This window comes from Leptopilina heterotoma, unplaced genomic scaffold (genome assembly GCF_015476425.1).
Source record: "Leptopilina heterotoma isolate Lh14 unplaced genomic scaffold, ASM1547642v1 Lhet_16, whole genome shotgun sequence".
NCBI lineage: Eukaryota > Metazoa > Arthropoda > Insecta > Hymenoptera > Figitidae > Leptopilina > Leptopilina heterotoma.
This window is the reverse complement of record NW_025110874.1, coordinates 174,273-196,806: the sequence shown is the minus strand read 5'-3', so window position 1 is coordinate 196,806 and position 22,534 is coordinate 174,273. Positions and strand designations below refer to the sequence as shown.

At 30.8% G+C, this 22,534-nt stretch overlaps 2 protein-coding genes across 4 annotated transcripts in view; both read left to right on the top strand.

Annotated features, from left to right (window-relative positions):
- Positions 1–22,534, top strand: part of LOC122498817 — a 105,383-nt gene that overhangs the window by 59,935 nt on the left and 22,914 nt on the right. The gene's annotated exons all lie outside the window — the stretch shown is intronic.
- LOC122498825 lies at positions 10,874–21,723 on the top strand. Of its 2 annotated transcripts, XM_043606769.1 has the most exons (5): positions 10,874–11,292; positions 13,210–13,546; positions 18,598–18,755; positions 21,070–21,177; positions 21,315–21,723. In XM_043606769.1, the coding sequence occupies exons 2-5, from the start codon at positions 13,433–13,435 to the stop codon at positions 21,427–21,429; spliced, it is 495 nt and encodes a 164-aa protein (XP_043462704.1). In that variant the 5' UTR covers positions 10,874–11,292; positions 13,210–13,432; the 3' UTR covers positions 21,430–21,723. The 2 variants fall into 2 exon arrangements, with proteins under 2 accessions (XP_043462704.1, XP_043462705.1); XM_043606770.1 differs by lacking the exon at positions 13,210–13,546 and having other exon boundaries at positions 11,236–11,292.

The following is a 22,534-nucleotide window of genomic DNA, read 5'->3' as shown; positions in this document are numbered from 1 at the left end:
GCGTTGCTAATAAAACTTAATTTTTAAAGAGTGTACACTACTTTTAACTTCTACAAAGCAATATTTCTATAGTTTAGACATCAGGGAACAAGATTAATACAATAAAAATTTCAGTTTTTAAGATTTTCAATATTTCTTCGAACGTTAAAATAATTAATTTTTACCACTTTTCAACAAATAGCGTTCTACTTTTTTTCAATTTTTACGCAGTAAAACTCATATTTTATATTTAAAAAATATATTTATATACAATATTATAATATAATAATAATCATGTAATAAATAAAAAATAAATATTAATAATTAATAAATAAAATATAATAATTATTAATAATAACAATTACTATTATTGAAGGAAGTGAATTTATCATTTGGTGATTAAATATTAAATTTGAAGAAGTTAACAATTTTTCCGAATCAATCTACACAAATAAATTAAATATCTTAAATAATCTACCGACAGATTGGCTCAGTCGGATAGATGCCTGGCGTTGGTGGTCGTTTAAGGACCAAGGGTATAAGTACCCTTGGTTCGCGCCCACTTGGCTTGGTATTTTTCCGGCACGTGAGACAATCTGAGCGGAAGGTTTGACGTCGAGGTATAATGATGTGCACCGTCGATTATTGTCCGGTACACACCATTAGAACTCGACTGTCGATAAACCGGTTGTACTCAGAGAGGTTTTCTACAGTTAACCTCTTCTCTGGCGAGAAAACCCATTGACGGGTGGTCCAGGCGTAATGCGAGTACTCCTAATAAAGTCGGCTGTAGACGCAAAATTAGGTTAATAGGGTAAGTGTACCAATTGCCGAGGGTGTTCCATTTGTCGATGTTACCATGGTAATAACCAAAAAATATTGTCTAAAATGTCTCATTTGTTTGTTTATATAATATTAATATATTTTTTTCACATTTATAACGCATAAAAAAATTAAAATTTATTACTTTTTTTAATTTACAATGTGCTACACTGTTTAAATAAAATTCAAAGTTTGTTTACTCGACAACAGGAACCATCCTCGACAATTGGTACGTTTACCCTATATAGAAAATTTCTAAAGTAGAATGGTTATGCTTAATCCAAAAAAGTATTTCTCGGGGACTCTTGTCGAAGTGCGTAAGGCCAATAGGGCAGGAGTATAAACAGTAAAAAAAAAAAATATCTTAAATAAATCTCGATAAGCTCATGGGCTTCAATGTATCGACAGCACAGCTGCCCTAATACAGAAACCTGCTTAATTTGAAAAATATTTTCGAAATTAATTAATAATTTCAAAATTATCAAAGAACTCAGAAAAAACGGTAGCATGGTGGGATACGAGCCCACGACCTTTCTATTGCCGGTAGACTGCTCTGACCACTGAGCTACATGCACCCCGAGACTCTCCGAGTTCCTTGAAATATACTATCCCTTCCTACATTATTTTAATGATAACGTAGGAAGGTTCTCAAAGATGGTAAGCCTAATTTTACAATTTATAGGCAAATTATAATTGAAGGAAGTGAATTTATCATTCGGTGATTAAATATTAAATTTAAAGAAGTTTATTTAAGATATTTAATTTATATGTGTAGATTGATTCGGAAAAATTGTTAACTTCTTCAAATTTAATAATTAATATTATTGTTATAATTCTTATTATAATTATTGTATTATATTATTGTATATAAATATATTATTGTATATAAATATCTTTTTTTAATAAAAATACGAGTTTTATTGCATAAATATTAAAACAAGACGAATTTGTAGAGATTTTAAAACTGTCCGAAAAAAAATAATAATTCCTATCTTTATAAAATGTGACGCAGCAATTTGACACGCACAAATTTTTTTTAATTTCATCTTTTTTTGAAATTTGTTTTTGAAAAATGATCTATTAAAAACAGATTTATTTCATATTCCTAAAAACAAAAAATAGAATTCCTGAATATTCAAGAGCACATACTTTTGCATATTAACAGATGTACAATGACACTTCAAAACAAACAAATGTTATCAACTCTTGTAGTTACTTAATACGATATATGGATCATTTTGATCGTTTCCTTGAATTAATATGATCTGCAATGCATTTTGATATCCCCAAATTAACTATAATTCAAGAAGAATTAAGTCTTGGTAATATGAAGACCAGTGCCAACACTGTTCTTACGGCGGTAGAACCTGAGACATATGGTTCATATTTGGCCAATATGGCAGATAAAATGGTTGGTTGGTATCAGATTGTCAACTACTGCTTTGGAAACGGTGAAAGCTGATGGTATGAAAATCGGTTAAAGAGAAGAAGACTGTTTCTGTTCCTTTATTTTTTGCATGCAGTAGCTGCTGTTGTAGCCGCATTGTTCCTGTTCCTGCCGCCATATCTCTTTTGCTTGCCGCAACTGCTCCTGCTCTCGTTTTATATCCTTTTCCTGAAATCTGAATTCCTCATTTTCCTTATTCACACCTTCCTGCGTAAAAGAAAAATTATTACAAATTTATTGAGAGTAAAGTAACTTACATTTTTAAAATGTCGGATCCAAATTAGCAGAAAAATTAGTGCAAAATACTTGATAAATAAAAAATAATTATATGATCAATATTCAAAAATTGATTTAACTTGCCTGAAAATGAGAAGGGCCGGTGCCTAAGAGGCAAAGGTTGCTCGGGGCGCTTGGAAATGGAGCTTGCGTCCACCCAACTTTCTCTTAGGCTACTCGATCCATCCAAGAGGCAAAGGTTTTGAACACAGGCGTAAAAGTAAATGTTCGGGCAAACGTCTTCGGTGGACCCGGTGATGATGTCCGATTCGGGGTTGACTCGACGGTCGGCTCCTGGTCGGTGGCGGACAGTATTTTGGAGGCATCGGCTACAGGCGGCGGTTCAGCAACAGCTCTTTCACGACATTGACGAGAGTTCTTGGCCATGCGTCACCGAAGCTCGTTTACTCAGGGGCAGTCTAATTTGGCACAGAACCCGAAAGTGTTTCAGAAAGTCACAAAGCCTTAAGGCTTTGTTGCGAAGTTAACGAAGTTGCGCGTTAACTCGGAACCTCGGATAGCTCCCGAAGAGGAGTGAAAATATTCTGACGTAAAATTGTTACCCTGAAAAGAGCAAATTGTCTTGAATCAAACGTAGAAATTGCCCTGAAAAGGGCAGATTTAGTGATGAAGGTGGTCTCTTGCCCTGGCGAGAGTACAGAAACAGCGTTGTCCGTGGCGATGAGAACGAATAGAGCGTCATGGTCAGTATAGGTGCAAAACAAGTGAATTCGCTCCTGCGAAGTCGTAGCGTGTAGGCGGCAGCGGTGATTCGCAAGGGCTTCGTGGCGGTAGTCTTCCTTAGGGAGTCGATGGTCGAGTAAGAGTCAGACAGGGAAAATGCAGCGTATTTATGCGCCACTACTAATTCGCATCCGTGGATTCCCTTTCCTAATAGGCAGGAGCCAATTAGCGCGGGAGGTACTCCCACTCGGTAACGCATGTGCGGTACGGTGGAAAAACCGAGAGCGGGAGCAGCGAAACTGGTCAGACGCGCTTTCTTCACAGTTAAAATGCCATAGGAATAATTATTTGGAATAAACATAAAATAATTAGAAACGTCGAAAAATTCATAAAGAAAATAGTAAGAAAAAAGATTGAATTAATAGAATATTAAATTAGCAAGTATTAATATAAATGTCGATATATAATAAGAGTAATGAATATTAATAATTATAAAACGATAAAGTATAAAGTTAAAAGAGAGATTAAATAACATTTAATAGTAGAATATTGATTAATGTTCTCTATAAAGATAATTTATCCTGCAATTTATCAGTTTATTCTAAACAGAATAAACTAGTGTCCAGTAACCGTCAAATAAAACCGAATATTATTATGGATAATAATTAAATCAACTAAAGCAACTAATAAAAATGCAAAGTTGAAAAAACCTTATGCTACAGCTTACGTCACGGGTTTTCCTCACCGCGCGCCAGACTGTTTTGGGTTTTCCCCGCGTCGTTGTCGACGCTTATAACAATATATGTTTGGGGACGCTCTAAATGTTTTTAGTCTTCAGCTTAGGATGTTTGGGTTAATTGCTTTATTTTTGCAGGTAATGTTAATCGCAAAACTACAAGTTGTAACTATTTTATTTCTCCTTGGCTCATATTGATGTGCGTCCCTGTAGTTGACAATTTCTGGTGGTCGACGGGGATAACTTCTCCGGACGTTATCACTTGGATCTTCCTCGTCGTTTTCTTTTCCGGTTTCGGCTTTTTTAGCCACATTAGGCTTTGATCGAGTTACCTCTCTTAAGATAACGGCAGATGGTGGTTCACAGGACTGCTCCTCTTCTTGTGCAGTGTCTTCTTCAGACACAGGCACTGGTTCAACGGGCATCTCTTCTGAGCTGACCAATGGTGCAACTTGCAGATTTGGTTGATGGTGATTCTGTGGTTGCTGGCCTTGTCCAAAACGTAGTGTTCCTGAACTGACATCCTTTCCACACAAGGGGCGGCAACAAGTTGCGATTGGTGAACTTTGTGCCGTCCTCCTTCTTCCTGTATCCAGTATACTTCTGGTGATGCTACTTCGATGATTTGGTTTCGCCTTGTTCGGGTTAAATCCAGGTTGTCGATGTACCGTTCTGTTGCGTTCGATATTTTATGATTTATTGCGTAAACTAAATCACCAACTTGAAAAAGTCGATTGGATAGCGGCCCAGCATACTTCAACTGGTATCAGAAATTAGCCATTGCCAGCCGGTCTTCATACCATGCTCGTACATATATTTCTCGTTAAAAATCAAGTAATTTATTTATTTATTTATTCAGAATAAACGGGTCAAGCCCTTTCGTACATTAAGTACTCTTACAATCTAAGAAAAATATACAAACTCAATAATATTTACCAAACGCTAGGCAAGCTTATGTATGACTAGTACCGAACACAATTCTACGCAGTGCTGTGTTAAATCTCAATGCGTTATTATCAAAGAAGTTTAATTCATTTTATATTAAATTTGCTTCTCTAGTGATTCTATTAAACATAGAATTATTAACATAATTTGCTCTGTGAAAAGAAACGAAGAATAATATAATATAATAAGGTCGTAATAATAATATTAATAATAAAAAGGACAAAGATATAAAGAACAATAATGATTATAGTAATCTCCGCCTCTGGTTGTCCACTGCCGAACATCATTGATGTCTTTGATGTGCTGGGAGAAGCGGGTCCACTGCCAAACATCAATGATGTTTTTGATGTACTGGGAGAAGTGGGCCCGCTGACAGGCACGACTGACATCATGGATATGTTTGGTAGATCTTGCCGTAGTGGCGGAGCTTTTCACGAAAGGACAACCAAACAGCAAGAAAAAATGGATTCACAAAATTCAAAGAAGGAACCCCCATGTGAGCAGGCCGGAAACTGGAAATCTCACCATCAGTCCCAGGACTGGTACTCAAGTGCGCGCGGATTGTGGATGCGCACAATTTCTTGCAGTGCCATAATTATCATTTGCTTGGTATCTTTCATATTAAAAACTAAGTGTTAAATGTTTCCTTCTTTCTTGATTAGGTGCAGTAATTTCATCCGAATTTTTGAGGATACGTTTTGACATAATAGGATAAAATAATTCATCAAAAGAATGACATTTGCTTACGAAGATTTATTAAAAATAATTATACTATAATAAAACCAACAAATACTTACCCAAAAATCTAGACGGAAATACACAGATTACTAAAAAATGAATAAAATACAGTCTAACTTGCTTAAAACTATGAAGACTATAAGTTCTCAAGTACACAGTTCGAAAGTGCAACTATTTTATCCACCTATATCATACATGAGATGCGTCATCCGATCCTTAAAGGTTGAGCGATTTTCTAGTCTGTGTAGGTCCTGTGTATCTGCAACTTACCAAGCTCACCCACAATCCTTGTCACCTCCTCGGTGAAGTTCTTTTTCCCTAGTGAGCCTTAAATTTTTAAAAAAAGGTCACCTTTCTTTGTGGGCATTGCCCTCACCACTCTTGTCTGGCTGGAAACAGGTGCAGCCTCTCTTTTGAGCTTTCCTAAGACATCAGAATAACTAACACCCTTAGCCACCTTTACATCCATAGCTGATCGAGGGGCAACCTAGGTACTTCCTGTCTTGGTTTACGTTAGAATCCCTGTCAACCTTACGTGCAGACAGTTTAGGAGGTTTCATTTCCTTCTTCTTCTTCTGAAGGTCCTTCGACGCTTCAGGACTGCTTAATCTTATTTTATATGAAACCATAGGATCGTTTTTTAATGCACTTGCATTGAATCTATCTCTTGTAAGTCTACGGTCTTGTCGAGCCTCCTCTGACCAGACCAATCCTTGATAGAGACGTTCATCCGTCCTCTTCGCTTCATCATGCCTTTCTCTCACCTCCTGAATGAGCGATTTTAGACTTTTTAGTCCCTCCTTAATTGTTATACTAAGATTCTTTTGGATCTCGCAGGTCTTAACCCTAGACAGTACAACATAGCTGACTCATACGTAGAAATACAACTGGGGTAGACGACCACCCCAAAATTGTTTTGTTGATAGAATGTTTATGTTTAAGGGCATTCGGAAAAATCGCCCCCCAAAAGTGTTTTCCCGCATGTCGTCTCACTTCTAAATAATTAGAGATATTTAGTTCTGATTTATTATGATAATTAGGGGATTCCATGATGATAAAGAATATTCTCGAAAATTGCAAGTAATTTTTGAAATAAACATTAAAAAACGAAATTACAAAAGTTGGATTTGATTATACAATTTTGTAAAACTCATTAAACTCGTCAGGGACAATTTGGGACTTTTTGAAAAATCTCCTCTATATTATAAAATATAAATAAATTTAAAATTTTTTTTTAAATCCTGACTAAATTTAAAAAAAATTAATTTGTTCATAAAAAATTTTTTGTTACATGTCTTAATGCAAAATAGCATCTGTAAAGTATATATTACTTTAATATCACTTTAACATTAAACACTTTAACACAGCTGAACTTACCTAAAATTGAGAATAGATTTTTATATAATGACCTTTTGTTTTTGTTCAAAATGATTAACCTATTAACGCCCATGATTAGACAAATAAAAATATCATTAAAATTATTATTGGAAACAGGACTGCGGATCAAATAATGACTTTTGACGTCAAAAATTGTTTAAAAAATAATTTGTTTATAAAAATTGTTATAAACAAATGGAGAAAATTGATAAAATTTTAAAAACTAATAGCGCCATTCGATTCTACGTAAAAAATTACTAAAGGAACATGTATGACTTTTTAAAAATTTTCACTCGATTTGTTGTAAATAATTTATAAACAAATAGTGCACTCTCATGTACCTATTTGAGCCCATCATTACACAACTAAACATTTCATCAAAATTATGATTGGAAACAAGACTGCGGATCAAATAATGACTTTTGACGTCAAAAATTGTTTAAAAAATAATTTGTTGATAAAAATTGTTATAAACAAATTAACAATAGTGACAGTAATTCTAAAGGTTAAATATTTCATACGAACAAATGCAGGCAGAATTTGTTGATTCATAATTTTTTAAATTTAAAAAATATTCTAGTAGTCTTTTCCCTTAGAATCGAATGGCACTATAAGTTTTAAAAATGTTATTAATTTTCTCTATTTGTTTATAAAAATTTTTATAAACAAATTATTTTTCAAACAATTTTTGACGTCAAAAGTCTTCATTTGATCCGCAGTCTTGTTTCCAGTAATAGTTTTGCTGAAATTTTTAGTTGTCTAATGATGGGCCCAAATAGGTACATGAGAGTGCACTATTTGTTTATAAATTATTTACAACAAATCGAGTGAAAATTTTTAAAAAGTCATACATGTTCCTTTAGTAATTTTTCACGTAGAATCGAATGGCGCTAATAGTTTTTAAAATTTTATCAATTTTCTTCATTTGTTTATAACAATTTTTATAAACAAATTATTTTTTAAACAATTTTTGACGTCAAAAGTCATTATTTGATCCGCAGTCCTGTTTCCAATAATAATTTTGATGATATTTTCTTTTGTCTAATCATGGGCTTTAATGGGTTAATAATATTATTCAATGTCCTTCTATTCTTGAAAGAATTAATTTCTCTGCTCCTAATGGGTTATTAAGATATAATTCGCCTTTTGTTGTTAATTTCCATAGAACTAATTATGGTTATTACTCAGTTTTTGAAAGGCTTCATAGAGCGGCTAATGTATATAATGATAAAATTGATTTTTTTGGGATCTCTCTGTCAGCTTTTAGAACCTCATTGCGCCGATTGTTATTGTCTATGGACAGCACTAGATAGATGTGTTATTGGTGTGCGGTGTGTTGTGTTTGAGCGTATTAGTACGTTTAGGATTAAGTCATCATTGTATTCTTTTTTTTATATATATATATTACTCTTCAAAGGGCCTTTGAGCCCGTATATACATTAAATAAATAAACATTGGCATTTAATTAAATTACACTGTTATTGATTAATTAGTCCTATTAATAGACTTTTAAAATTTTAAATAAATATTCTTTTACAATTTTAAATCATCTGGATGTTATAAATATTTTTTATTAGTAAGATAAATTGTAAACATTTATCGGTAATTTTGTAATTCAGGGGTTTTTTACCTTTGTTATAGATTTTAAAGCAACAAAATAATGTTCGTAAATCATTTTGAAGTTAGCAGAATTTTTAAAAAATATTTTTTAATCCCTTTTAAACAAAATTTGAGGGTGGTTTTATAGGCAAGGGATGGTTACAAAGGCTTAATTTTTGTTTCTTTATTCCAGTTCAGAAATTCAGTTAATTAAAATCAATGATAATTATATTTATTAAACTGTACTAGAAACAACATTTTTCAAGGTATAAAATTGTACATAAACAAAAAATAATTGTTTAAGCTAATTAAAAAATTGTTTTAACTGTTTTTCTTGTCGTTTATGACCTAATATCCTCATTTCATTAGTTAGTTTGCGTCAGTGTTTATCAGTATGCTCATGGGCATTAATGGGTTGATCATGTTAACTGTATAAGAATCATAATTTTCTTTTCTTGTACAAACTCTATTTAAATGGATACAATAATATTATTCTATAATATGGAAAAATGTAATATATATATTAAAATTTGAAGTAGGGGAGACCGGGGCTAAACCGGACAAGTCAAATATTTCCGAAACCGTGAAGAATTTCAAATCGTGTAAATAACCTATGAACGCGCAATTTCGTGATGCATATGAGGCATTCCATTTCAAAACGACCCCCTTCGTAAACAATTGCCAATGTGTAAGACAATTTTTAAATGAATATTTCTTCCATTCTGTAGAACCAAATTACTTTTTATATTAGTGATTTCGAAAGTAGAATTTCTGAACTTTCTGATAATAAAAAAATATATTTTTTTAATAATTTAATTTAAATAGAAAATTGAGTTTGAAAGTTAAACTTTGAAAAATCTCAAAACACGTTACCTCCGATTTTAATAAAATTCATATTAAACGAAAGCTTGAATATTCTTCTTTTTATTTATCAAACGATAATAATGGACATTTGAGTGGATTTTGAGAAAATAATTAAATTTCACAAACATTTCGAAGGTTATTATGCATAAATTGGGAAAAACAAATGCCGCCCTATACTTAATAAATGGTTTTCTCATATATAACCTTCGAAATGTTTGTGAAATTTAATTATTTTCTCAAAATCCACTGAAATGTCCATTATTATCGTTTGATAAATAAAAAGAAGAATATTCAAGCTTTCGTTTGATATGAATTTTATTAAAATCGGAGGTAACGTGTTTTGAGATTTTTCAAAGTTTAACTTTTAAACTCAATTTTCTATTTAAATTAAATTATATAAAAAATATATTTTTTTATTATCAGAAAGTTCAGAAATTCTACTTTCGAAATCACTAATATAAAAAGTAATTTGGTTCTACAGAATGGAAGAAATATTCATTTAAAAATAGTCTTACATTGGCAATTGTTTACGAAGGGGGTCGTTTTGAAATGGAATGCCTCATATGCTGCATGAGGTTTTATCGTTATAATTAAAGTGCAAATATCATACGGCAATTTTTCTTATAGCCCAAGGTGTACTGAGTTTAGTAGAAAAAAAGTTTAATGGAAAACGTTAAGAGGAAAAAATATATTGCAGGTTAATTATTAGATGACGATGTGGGGCTGAATCGGACATCGTGATAAAAAAACAACCAAATCTTTGAATTCTTTAATTTATTTTATATTATATTCTTTGCATAGAACCACTTCATAAGTAAATAAATAAAGAATTTATTTTAAAACTCGAATTCGCAAGCGAGTTGCTACAAACAGACAAGTCTGAAAACAGTAATTCATTTTATATTATATTAATTACCGATTTTACATTTTATATTATATTCTTTGTATAGAACTATCTACAAATGAATAAATAAAGAATTGATTTGACTTTTCTACAAAAAAACGAAAATTTGTGTCTCATTCTTTAATTAATTAGCCGTGTCCGATTTAGCCCCATAGGGTGTCCGGATTAGCCCCACCAATTTTCGGATTTTTGTTTTTGAGGTAGTCACCTTTGAAGCAATATATCTCCAAAGCTACTGTAGTTTTTCAAAATCAAAGAAGTGCGATTTGTAGGTGAAGGTACAAGCTTCAAAACGGTATATTACTCTTTAGCAAAAAATATTTTTTCGATGAGTTTTCTGGTCAAAGACCAAATCCGTCCGGTTTAGCCCCGGTCTCCCCTAAATAATAGTGCCATTATTACATAAGTAAAAGTGCAAATAAATAGATTATCAATATGGTTTCCAGATATACTTCCGAATCCTTAAACTCGAAGGAATATAATAAAATACATTTTTTTCTAGTACAAAAACATGCAAGCATAATTACCATTTATAAGAATCAAATTTGTTAATACATTTAAATATAATAAGATAAATAATGTGTTTAAATTATTATTTACTATTGTTTGTCGAGTGATGCTTCCAGTAGAATAGTGACTTGGTAAATATTAAGAAATTACGGGAGTCTCCTTCTCTCAACGGTGTTTAACTTTAGCATTTACAGACTGTCTAACGAGTACAGTACTCAAAAGGAACAGCCTTTTTTTACTTAGTAACAAGGAAATACTAATAATTTTGTACAATAAATTTTACATCAATGAAAGACGAAACGACCAAATAAAGAAACGAAAATTTTCTTGCTTGCTTTAGTTGTCTTCTTCTATATTTTAAAAGGAGAAAAGAATTTAAGTTCTTATTCACGGAAATAAACATCACAATCGGTAAAGTTAAAATTTTCTTTCACTTTCCCATTTCTATTATAATAGAAAAAATCTTACAAAATAAAAAGGAAAATTATTCTTACTTAATATTAATGCAGTAAAAAATCTAATATTAATTAATATTATTTTATTATTAAAAATAATATTAAACAAATATAAATTATTATATAAATAATATTATTATTATGTTAATAAGATTATATTTATTATAAAGCGAAAAACTCGATTAAAAACAATTGAAAACAATAGGATAGAAAATTCTATTTGATTTCGGTATTAAAATAGAACTAGAACTTAGAATCTGTCAGGTTTTGATAAAGAATATTTAAGGACTTTTATGTTCTGTCATATCTAAACCGACAACTTCTGCTCCAAATCTAACAAAGTCTGAGATAGAATTTGATTCGTTTTGTTTAAGTTGCTCGCACAAGACATGTCGTTACAGTGCATAAGAGAGGAGTGATAAAGTATGGTATTTATAATTTCATTTCCTTAAAACAGAAGAATATTTTATTAATTTTTATTAAAGTTGTTTTCAAGAAACACAACTTTAAAACTTACACAATCATGGATAATAGAGATTTCATACCAAAACTGATGACTTCCATGTACATTTTTGAGGTTATAACATTTTTTTGCTGATTCTCCCGATTTTTCCTCTTTTATCTAGACTCTAATATATTATACTTATTTCAAAAGCTTTTATCCATTTATAATGTTTCTATTTAGAGTTCTATGATTTTGATACAAAACACTAAATCTCCTACTGTGGAACACTGAAGTCCTAATCAGCGACTAATCCCGACTGTCTATGTTCCCGAAAAATAAAAAAAAATATTTCATTAAAAATAAGTAAAAAAGTTATTAGATAATATGACATACAGTACAAAGCTATAAAAATAAAATACTATAAAAATAGACAACACAAAAATAAAATACTATAAAAATGAACATATAAATTTTACAGTGCTATGTAATAAGATAAGGCATGCAAATAAAAAATAACATTTACAAAACTGACATAATTAAAAAAATAAATGACTCGCTACTATGACAGTTTACAAAGTACTTGCTTCGTTGCTATGGAAACAAATATCTCTTCTATTGACAATTTTTTCAAATTCAATTTTGTTCTCTTCCTTCTCGGAAAAAAACGGACATTACTTATTCGGAAAATTTATTATTCGGGAAATTAGATTCGTGAAAAATGTATTGGGGAAAATTGTAATTCGGGAGGACGTCTTTCGGGGAATCAGAATCGGGAAAATGTACGGTAATCGAAAATACATTTTATCATGATTTAAAAGAAGTTTGTTTAAACAATATACAAGAATTTTAAAATCCGCCTCGAGAGATCTCTTCAAAATTTAGTGCTGAGTGTTTAAAAAAATTTCAAAAATCCATTATGATTTGTAGGCTGTACACAATTTTTAACCTGGGTAGCGTTAGGTTCAGCTTTGTAATACTAAGCAAAAGACAGGGCATTTTTTACCCTGCAATGATTTTCTATTTGTATATTAAAAATAACCTTGAAACCTTAAAATTTTCTACTATAATTGTTTAATGTTGCCTAGTAATCAAATTGATTAATGTACGCTATACATAAAAATTGAAAAAATATTTTTAATAATGTGTTTCTTTGATTTTTAAAAATTACACAGGACCACAAAATTTTTTTTATAAAATGTAAAATTTTATCTGTCTAAATTTTATATCTAAAAAATAAAATAATAAAAATGTTATATTATTATTTCAAAAAAGGAAAACATTTATTTCCTACACTTTCGGATAATTATATTAAAATCACGATGGAAAGTGTTTATAGAACTTAAGAAGACTGTTTACAACTAATAATACATTTTTATTCTTCTTTTTAGTTTTATTCTCACAAGAATTAATTATTGTTAATTTTTACAGAAATAACGTGCAAAAAATTCTCACGAAATTAAAAAAACTGATTTGTTTTAAAATGCACTGTAAAGGGAATATAACATCGTGGTTTTTAATTGCAATTCGATTAAATTAATTGTCTAGTTGTACCTAAAGGAATTAACGTCAACCATCAGATTCTAATTGGTATATAATATAAAACGGATGAACTACAAATTCAATATAAATTATTATTTATTTTAAAAAAGTTATGAGATTTTTATGTTGGACAACTCTACTTTACATCATGACGTCATACAATGACACTGCAGCTAATGCAAGGAGTAAAAGGATCCTTGCATTTAGGAAGGGTAGCACGTTTTTTGTGAGTAACCAATCATGATGAAAAAGATGCTTGCTTTAGCAAATAAAATTCATATGCTTCATTCTAGGCTGTTAAATATTTTACCGCGTTAAATCCGATTTTTTGGGTCAAAAATTTCAAATTTCCTTCATTTTCAGGCTGACTGTTGATATTGATAATATATGTAGGTAGGTACATTTTTCTTTATCAAAATCCAATTTAAATGAAATGTATGATTTTCATGTCTCAGAAAAACAAAATAAATAAATCCTCGGTTATGTGGGGATGATCGCTTTTGTTCTGGTCGATCCACTGAAAACTACTCTCGTCTTATTCTGGGACACTTGATCCACCTGTGGTACTACCGTCAGGCCTTGAACTTCTCAAGTGGTGGTCCACTTGTCCTGCTCCTTAACTTGTCATTAATCCGCTTATGCAATGTGGGAGCGAGGGCGGGAGGAAAAGCTAAATGTTTTCCTCCTTCCACGCTCACACACTACTAAGCACTGGATTCTTCAGTTCAACCTTGTCTTCCATCTCTATCTTTTTCGCCCATTATTTTAATAATAAAGAATTCATTTTGCCTCCAGGAGACCACGTTTTGAACTCTGTTAGACACCATGTTATCGACGTTGATTTCAAAGCGAACTGACGCAAACATGGCATTATGCTTCTCTCTTAATTTTAAACCTATGAAGGTACTGTCTGAAACATCCGTGACCTGACAACACTTGTGTCAGCTAAAAGCCAACTTCTCCGTGCTTTCTTCCGAGCCAAATGTCGAGGATGGGGATCAGGCAATATGTCCACCTTCCTTTGGGAACCTTATTCCATCTCTTTTGCCATCTTTCAACGAGTCTACATTTCGCCTCTTTGCGGATAACCGCTTTTGCGAGATTTTTCTCCGTTAGTTCCATAGGAGACTTCAGTCTATCCTATACGAATCTTCGGGAACTTAAACAATTATTTGCTTGTGACAAGCAAAGCTTCTGTCTTCTCTGTAGCCATTTGTAGTCCATCCATAATTAACAAGTTTAAGCCATTGTAAAAACAGCTTTACTACTATCTTGCTACCTCTCTTTCTTTCATTATTTTCTGCTTTCTGTTCACGTGGGACTCCACCCTTACACATTCGGTAGAAATTGTCAAGAACAGAACATCTACATTGGAGTAATAGGGACAGATGCACCGCCTGCCTCTCTTACTCCAATATAGATTTTCCATTTTGCACACTTTTTACCGAAGGTGTAAATGCTCCATAAAGGTAGATTTACACCTTAGAAAAAAAATTTTTCTTGAAAATACGTTCATACGCCGCTTTTCCGATATAGTAGGAAATAGTATATTGTGAATCTAGGGTGGAAAATAATTTATTTCCATTAGTATAGGGTTGCAGTTCGAGGCGAAGTGAGCGCATAATTTAAAGGCCAGTACTTGCGAGCTAAGCCAAAAACTATAAAACACAAGTTAGAAATCATTTTCCTTCAGAGTTTCACACACTTTTTTTCCTATCACACGTATACCGAAAGTGCAAACACGGCAATGTTATGACGTCATGTCGCCTGTCGTCAGTATATCAAATGTCGGTGATGAAGATTCCTACCTCATCGACGATTGGTAATGTAGATTTCTGTTGGTAAATTCACATTGGTCTGTAGGGTATGACACTGTTTTACTGACCGATTGTACAATTGGACTACTCTTGCTTGGGGACTTTTAAATTATTTTACAACACATTATTTGCTTACTGAATTTGAGTTTCCGAGCCAAGTGTCGGTAATGTGTTACCAACATATTTTTATGTGAGTGGGTTTAGTGACAAAAGGGCAGATTTGCCTATATAAACAGGAGCAGAAGCGTTGGTCTAGCAGAACCTGATCGAACCAGGTTTGATGGTCATTGGTGGAGCAAGCGAAAGAGAAACCAAGCTGATACTATTATTTTAATTTCCGATGACGACGATGTTAGTTTTCCAAATGATATGCAGGAGATAATTTACAGCGCTACAGAGTTCGTCGTAGATGATGTGAATGTTTCCGGAGCCCTGGATACAATGTTTGAAACAGAGGACAGTCAGCAGGCAACAGTGAGCTGTGTAAATCCCTTTGGAAGCACACAGTTGATATCTTGACGTATGAAAAGTATAATTCTCTACACAGTGAAATTTATTTTTTTTCTTTAACTGATAATTAACCATGGGAAAAAATTATTTTAAAAAAGAAGAATGGGGCCGTCCATAATGTTCTTACGAACAATACAAAAAATGGCGCTAATGTATGTAAAATATTTTACGAGGAGGAAGGGGGGTCAAATTTTTCAAAAAATGTCTTACTTAATTTATGGACAACCCCAAAGGCAATATGTAATCAGTTATAAATCTAAAGTAATGAAATCTATACTATTAAGTGATCCTTGAATGAAAAAGCGAGAACTTATGGATTCCTAAGATAGATAAGATAAATAACACTGTGCAACAATTTTCAGTTTATTGTTTCTTTCCCAAATAAGTGTTGGCTTAAATTGAAGAAGATGTATCCAATAATGAAACTCCAAAAGGATTTTGCAAACTTAGTTCATTTCATATTTTTATGAAATTTTAAATTTCAAGTTACAATTTGTGATATTTAAAAAAAAATTTTGCACCTTTTGTGATATATAATTTTAAAAATAGTTTGTTAAAAAAAATTGTTTTGAATATTTTTTCCTTGGGAAAATTGTTAAACAATTTAAATATTATTATTTATTTACATTATGGTTATAAAAAATTTGTTAAAAAAATACAGAAAAATTCGATAAATTAGCTTTTATAATCACTTTTCCAATTAAGTACTATAATTACACCTTTTTAATTAGAATTTATTTAATACTTATATTTTACTCATTACTTAATTCATATTTCTACTTAAATATAGCAAAAGATTGAAAATTTTTGAAAATTTCACAAAAATGAGCATAAGTTCAAAGGTTTATAAAAAATAAATTTGAGCTACATTTCAAAAACCCTTGGAGGGTTAAATTACTGTTTATTTGTACTATCATTTAGCACAAGAGCCAACCGGGAAAGAAAAATGTGTCGCACAGTGTAATTGACCTAAGATAATAAAAATTTATAAAATATTCTATCTAAAATGTTTAATTGTGATAAAGCAATAATTTGAATTTAAATGTTTTCCCACTAATTTCATTTTCGATTGTTTGCGCAGCGTCTTGGGACCGTACCGCCACCTTTTTTTACTGAGATGTGTGAGTGGACGAAAATGTTAGAATTGAAAGAGTTCTCGCAAAGAGAACACGTTTTGTGACAGAAGATTTAGTTATAATAATTTTATATTGTAAATGTTTAAAATAAAAAAGTTTAAGTATGAAATGAAAAACCAATAAAATTCTATCTCCTTTTACCGCAAAAACTAAAACAAAAAATTGAAACTATCACGTAAAGTGTATACGTTTATAGATTTGAGAACGAGAAATTCTTCTCAAAAAAATTCAAGAACATATGATTCTGCTTAAACTTGTTACGAAATGTACTATTGTTTTATTATTAACCACCGAAGAATAAAAATAGGCTTTATTCAAGTAGTATACTTTTGTTTTGAGAGGATATTAGAAGAGGATTTTTCCTCTAACTATGAGATTACATTTTTTAGGGTGTTGAAAATAGGTCAGCATTTGTTCTGTAGTTATTAACTATTATGTTATGCTTAAAAATGTTAAAATGATAAAAATGTTTAAAAGTCATTGATAGACAAAAGAATAAACAAACTCATTTCACAAAGTTAAACACTTTTCGAAATTCATTTTGAAAACTGATCACCTTTTTTTTCTTTTATCTGAAAAATTTTAGATAAAGTTTTTCATTTTTATTTTCTTCACGGCAACTGGGAGATAAATAATATCTATCAGGGACTATTAGAAAATACTCGCGAATAGTTTGTACTTTTATATTATTAATGTATGCACCAGTTAGAATACTGCATTCAACACGGATCAAATTTACTTTGAGGATAGCTACTGGTAAATCAGAGATATACGTTTTATTATGTGATAGTATTGCAAACCCCAATAATTCTCTAATAGTATTTTTTTGTTAAAAGCTTACTTTAAAACTGTTTCTTATTTCACTACGTAAAGTATTATTTGGTTTTATACTTACAACAATTTCATAACTGACATATATAATATCTACAAACTTAATTTTCCTTTATTTTATAATGCCCCCAAGCAAGAGTGTCGTAACACCCTGGTAACAAAATGCGCATATCATCCGTTGGATTTAGATCAATTTTTAGTTATTTAAAAGTTTTTTTTCAATAACAGCTCTTACATCCTTAATTTTTTTTTAAAGTCCTGACTTTGAGATGTCTTTTGAACATGTATTTCATTAATTTTGTTAAGAGGCGGGAATAAAGTAAATAAAATTTGGTTTGTAGGACTTTATTTGTGAATTTTTTATGTTTACGACAATATATATTTATACTTTAAAAAGTTTCAATTTGTTGCCTATAAAGGGCGACAAAGTTGGTCTCGCTTCTTTGCAGGGTAAATCGTTGGACAAGATTACGGCTAGACCGTTTAATCTAAATCAAAAATTTAATACAAAAAAACAAATTACCTCATTTGAGATGGCAGCAGGTTAAAAACATTTCCATGCATATCACCCCTCTGACACGGTAATGTAATTTCAATACAAAAAGTATGATGAGAGGTGACTGGGACCACTAGGGGCGCTACTAGAAAATGAGGCCTAGGTACATGAATGTGATTGGTTGTTTAAAATTTCTATGATTATGGACAACTTAAATAACCAATCACATTCATGTACCAGGCCTCATTTTCTACTAGGGCCCCTAGTGGTCGTCAGTCACGTTTAGCTTACTTTTCAACTGCTCGTGTCAGTGGAGTGATGTATATCTAGAAATTTTTACGCAATTTCATTAAAACTTCTTTATGTTATTGTGTTTACAAAAAACGGCATCTACGCACACATACCCAACTATCATTTTAATAACTAATATGTTTGTTTTATCCTAAAGATGCAATAAAAATCTAATTTACCCTATTAAAATTTTCAGTATCGTATGAACTACAAAATCAATTCCTTTAGCTACACAACAATTTTTGCACAAGCCACTGGTTTCAAACTTGTTTGGAAACTTCCCGATGGCCTGGGATTTGGAGAACATAGATCCATTCGAGATATTCATGAAAACGCAAAGCTAATGTACGAAAGGTAATAAATAGTTTAATAGTCAGTGAATAATGTATAGAATGCTTTCCACTTAATGGTAGTGGTAAAAAGAGAAATAGTGTGAAGAGAAGTTTCTGGCAAGATACAGTTACTTCTTCTTGCATTGGCCAATGCTGCAATGCTGTGGTATTCGGGAACTTATTGCAATTTTTCTATTGTATTTTTTCTCGCTGTAAAATATGAATATCTCTCTTTTGCAGTTTTGCTACAATGTAACACATTCCGGAAACTTAAAGCAAGACGCCGAACAGCTTTGTAATATTCATCTTTTGTATACGTTGTAACGATTCTTCTAACTCGAAAATTTAAAAATATAATTAACCCTCCGTCCGTCGCATGATGAGGAGTTTCCTCACCCAGTTTTTTTTTATTTATAAATTTAAAAATACATAAAATTATAATTCCAAATTGACAGTACCTCTCACAGCACTCTTCTTCTATTTATTAAACCAATTTTTGTGTTTTTTATATTTTTATTTTCGTGTTAGGAATATACCTATATTTTTTCAAATATGAAATTCTTTTTTAAGACTTCTATTCAGACACAATGACATCTAAAAACTTTTGATCAATTATATTTTAAAACTTTTGAGCAAACATTTTTTTAAAATCTTTATATTTTAGAGGTAAAAAAGTTACAAGACCTTTCAAATAATTAATAGAAAAGGAAAGTAAATTTTACTGCTAATAGGTTGTTTTTAGAAATTCTAATGAACATTCCAAAAAAATTTGGCATTTGTTAAAATTTTTGGACTAATTTATGATGGTGAGCACTTTGTTCACCTGCGACCAACCGCGTTACAAAAAAGATGCTACGGATGGAGGGTTAAAAATCTCCTAAATCTTTGAATTAATTTATTATGTTGCAATTAAGCAAGCCTGGACCAAAATCCTATAAATAAATAAATGTTAGCCTTTAAATTAGCGATATGTAAAATTTAAACTTTAAAAAATATTGCTTTCTAATTATTACTTTTGTGAATCCAAACCTTCGATAACCTTCGCGTCTATATTTCTTGTTGCATAAACAAAGTGATAATCTAGGGGGGCTTTATGATCTTCATGTGGAATCGCAACTTCGGAACTCATTGTATAATTCTGTCTCAACCGAAGCGCAGAAACAACAAGGCAAAATTCAAATATATTAATTGTAATGGCAATAATAACAACTATTAGTATAAAAAAGAAATAGAAATTAGCAATAAAAATATCATTATTATTAAATTTGAAAGAAGTTAACTTACTTTAAGAAGTTAATAAATTAATTTCCTTCCATCATTATTATTGTTTTTATTATGACTATTACTATTATTAATAATCTTTTTAATTAGGTAGGGAACGACAGTTTCTCGTGTGTGACAAAGGACTGTTTTTTTAGTTTATTTGGTATAACTTTTTTAATGAGTCATTGTATAGTTTGTATCTTATAGTAGAAGTTTAAAAAAAATTTTTTTTAATTTTTATAAAGTGCATGAAAAACGCTTTAAATTCATGAAACAAAAATTAAAATCGATTTTAAAAAGTTTCAAGTAATTTTTTATAGAAACAATCGGCATTTTAGCTTCCTAGTGTCAGGAAAAATTGAAAAATGAAAAGAAATCCTCCAAGGGTCACCTCAAGAAACAACTTCTTTAATAAATACACTTTGATTATTTTGTTTTAAATGATTATGTTGCGAGTTACAGCGTACACCGCAAAGCAACTTTGTATGGTATGGCTACAAAACATGTTTAGTCACGAAATTACACTCAATAACATATATATGCTTTCCTTCCGGTTTGGACAACTTTTTGAAAAGTGATGTGCCTTCTATAAGAATGTTTTAAGTTTATGGCGTCTCAATTCCATCATACGCCATAGACTTAAAACATTCTTATAGAAGGCACACCAATTTTCAAAAAGTTGTCCAAACCGAAAGGAAAGCATTTATGTTATTGAGTGTACAAGGGAAAGCGATAATAGCGCCTCTGTCGGTTCACTATGTCCTATCATTCGTTTAGTAAATCCGAATATTACAGTTTTTCCGTCAAATATTAACTAAAATGTTCAGTTATCGGAGACGAACCAACAGTCGCCATCATTAACCAATTTTCTTTGTGTGTAGATAAAAATTAGCTAAAACACTTAAATTAGGTAGTAAAAATCAATATCAGTTAGACTAGTTTCTCATTTAACTTTAAATTAATAATATAAAAATCGTTTTTAGTAAGGCAAACAATCAATTTAACACCACTCATTTTCGTCGAATTTAAAATAAATTGACTAAAAAAATTTAATAATTTTTTCTTAATTTCAGTCATGGCTTTAATGGGCAGGCTTGTTTAATGAAGAATTTTTGCGAAGCAACTGAATATATTAAAAAACAAGATGGAGTCATTGAAAAAATATTAAAATTACTATTACGGTAGGTATAATAGAACAATTCTTAATAATAAGGTTTTAAAAATTAATTAAATTATTTGATTGTTTAAAGATGCAAAGTTCATGTCAATTATTTGTCACGCTATCGAAGCAGTCATGCATTAAACGAATTGGTTTTAGGTCCTTCATTGAAAATGGAACTATGAATGCAAATCCACTCACATGCGATCATTATGCCAATCAGTGTCCGTTACAGTTTATTGGAATTAATGATTTTTCACAGTATGAACGATAGAGAAAACTACTTATATTTTGTAACATAACGAATATAAAGTTACAAGTTAGATATAAATCAAACATCGAATATCGAATTATTTAATATAAAATATTGTAAATCGACATGAAATATTATTACCAGAAAAAATGACATTATCAACTGAAAAAGTTATTCAATAAACATACCTGACTTTGTTCAAGAGCGGTATATATGAGAAAAATTTGTTAAAAATTACTGATCAACTAGTTAATTCTGTTAGAATTCGTTGATAATTCAAAAAAGATCAAAAGTAATACCGTAAACTGGGGCTATTCGGAGCAGATATCAACTTTAAAGACTTGTATCTTTTTTGTATATATATACATGGCCAGTTAAAATTAATTAACCATTTTCAAATATTAGAAAAAAAATAATTAACATTTTTTTCTTTTTTTTCTAAAATTTTATTGAAATTTTAGTTTTTAGTTTTAGTTTTTTTAGTTTGCAGAAGAAAAAGAAATAATGATAGAGGATTAGAAATAAATAAATTAATTGCTGTAAAACAAGTTATATTGCGGTCGAAACGAAAGCAAAATGATCTTATTCTAGTTGATTCAAAAAAGAAGAATTTATAGAAATCAATAAATTCAGTTTTTTCAGTACATAAATCAGAACATACAGAAGAATTCAAAGAAAATAGTCATAAATGCACTTCGATCAAAGAAGAAATATTTTCCTCAAAAAATTTTCAACGTTTCGAAAGAAAAGCTTATGAATCTATTTCAAATACCGATCAATTAATGCAAGTTTCAGTTTCAGAAAGAACCTTACCTTCACATTCTATGAAAAAAATGTTTGAAGAAAAAGAAAATATTTCACTAACGCGTTTGATAACTACTTTTTAATCTGAACAGCAAATTTTATCTTCGAATTTAACTATCCTTTCAAGTACATTGGAAAAGGTGCAACAATTGACAGATAATGATCATAAATACTCTACAAACACTAATCAGTTAGCGAAATATCACATTTTAGAAAGGATTATTACTAGTTCCACCAATGGAAAAATTAAATAATCCAGAAGTATGTTTTGATGGAGTTGTATTTGTAGAATCATTATCTTCCCAATCAGAGCAACTAGCTT

Bases quoted from the DNA above. Each gene is read 5' to 3' on its own strand.
- LOC122498825 (XM_043606769.1), top strand. From the start codon at position 13,433: ATGAGATTTTTATGTTGGACAACTCTACTTTACATCATGACGTCATAC. The intron at 13,547-18,597 runs GTGAGTAACCAA...TAAAATTTTCAG, and splicing joins GGAAGGGTAGCACGTTTTTT to TATCGTATGAACTACAAAAT. The intron at 18,756-21,069 runs GTAATAAATAGT...TCTTAATTTCAG, and splicing joins GCAAAGCTAATGTACGAAAG to TCATGGCTTTAATGGGCAGG.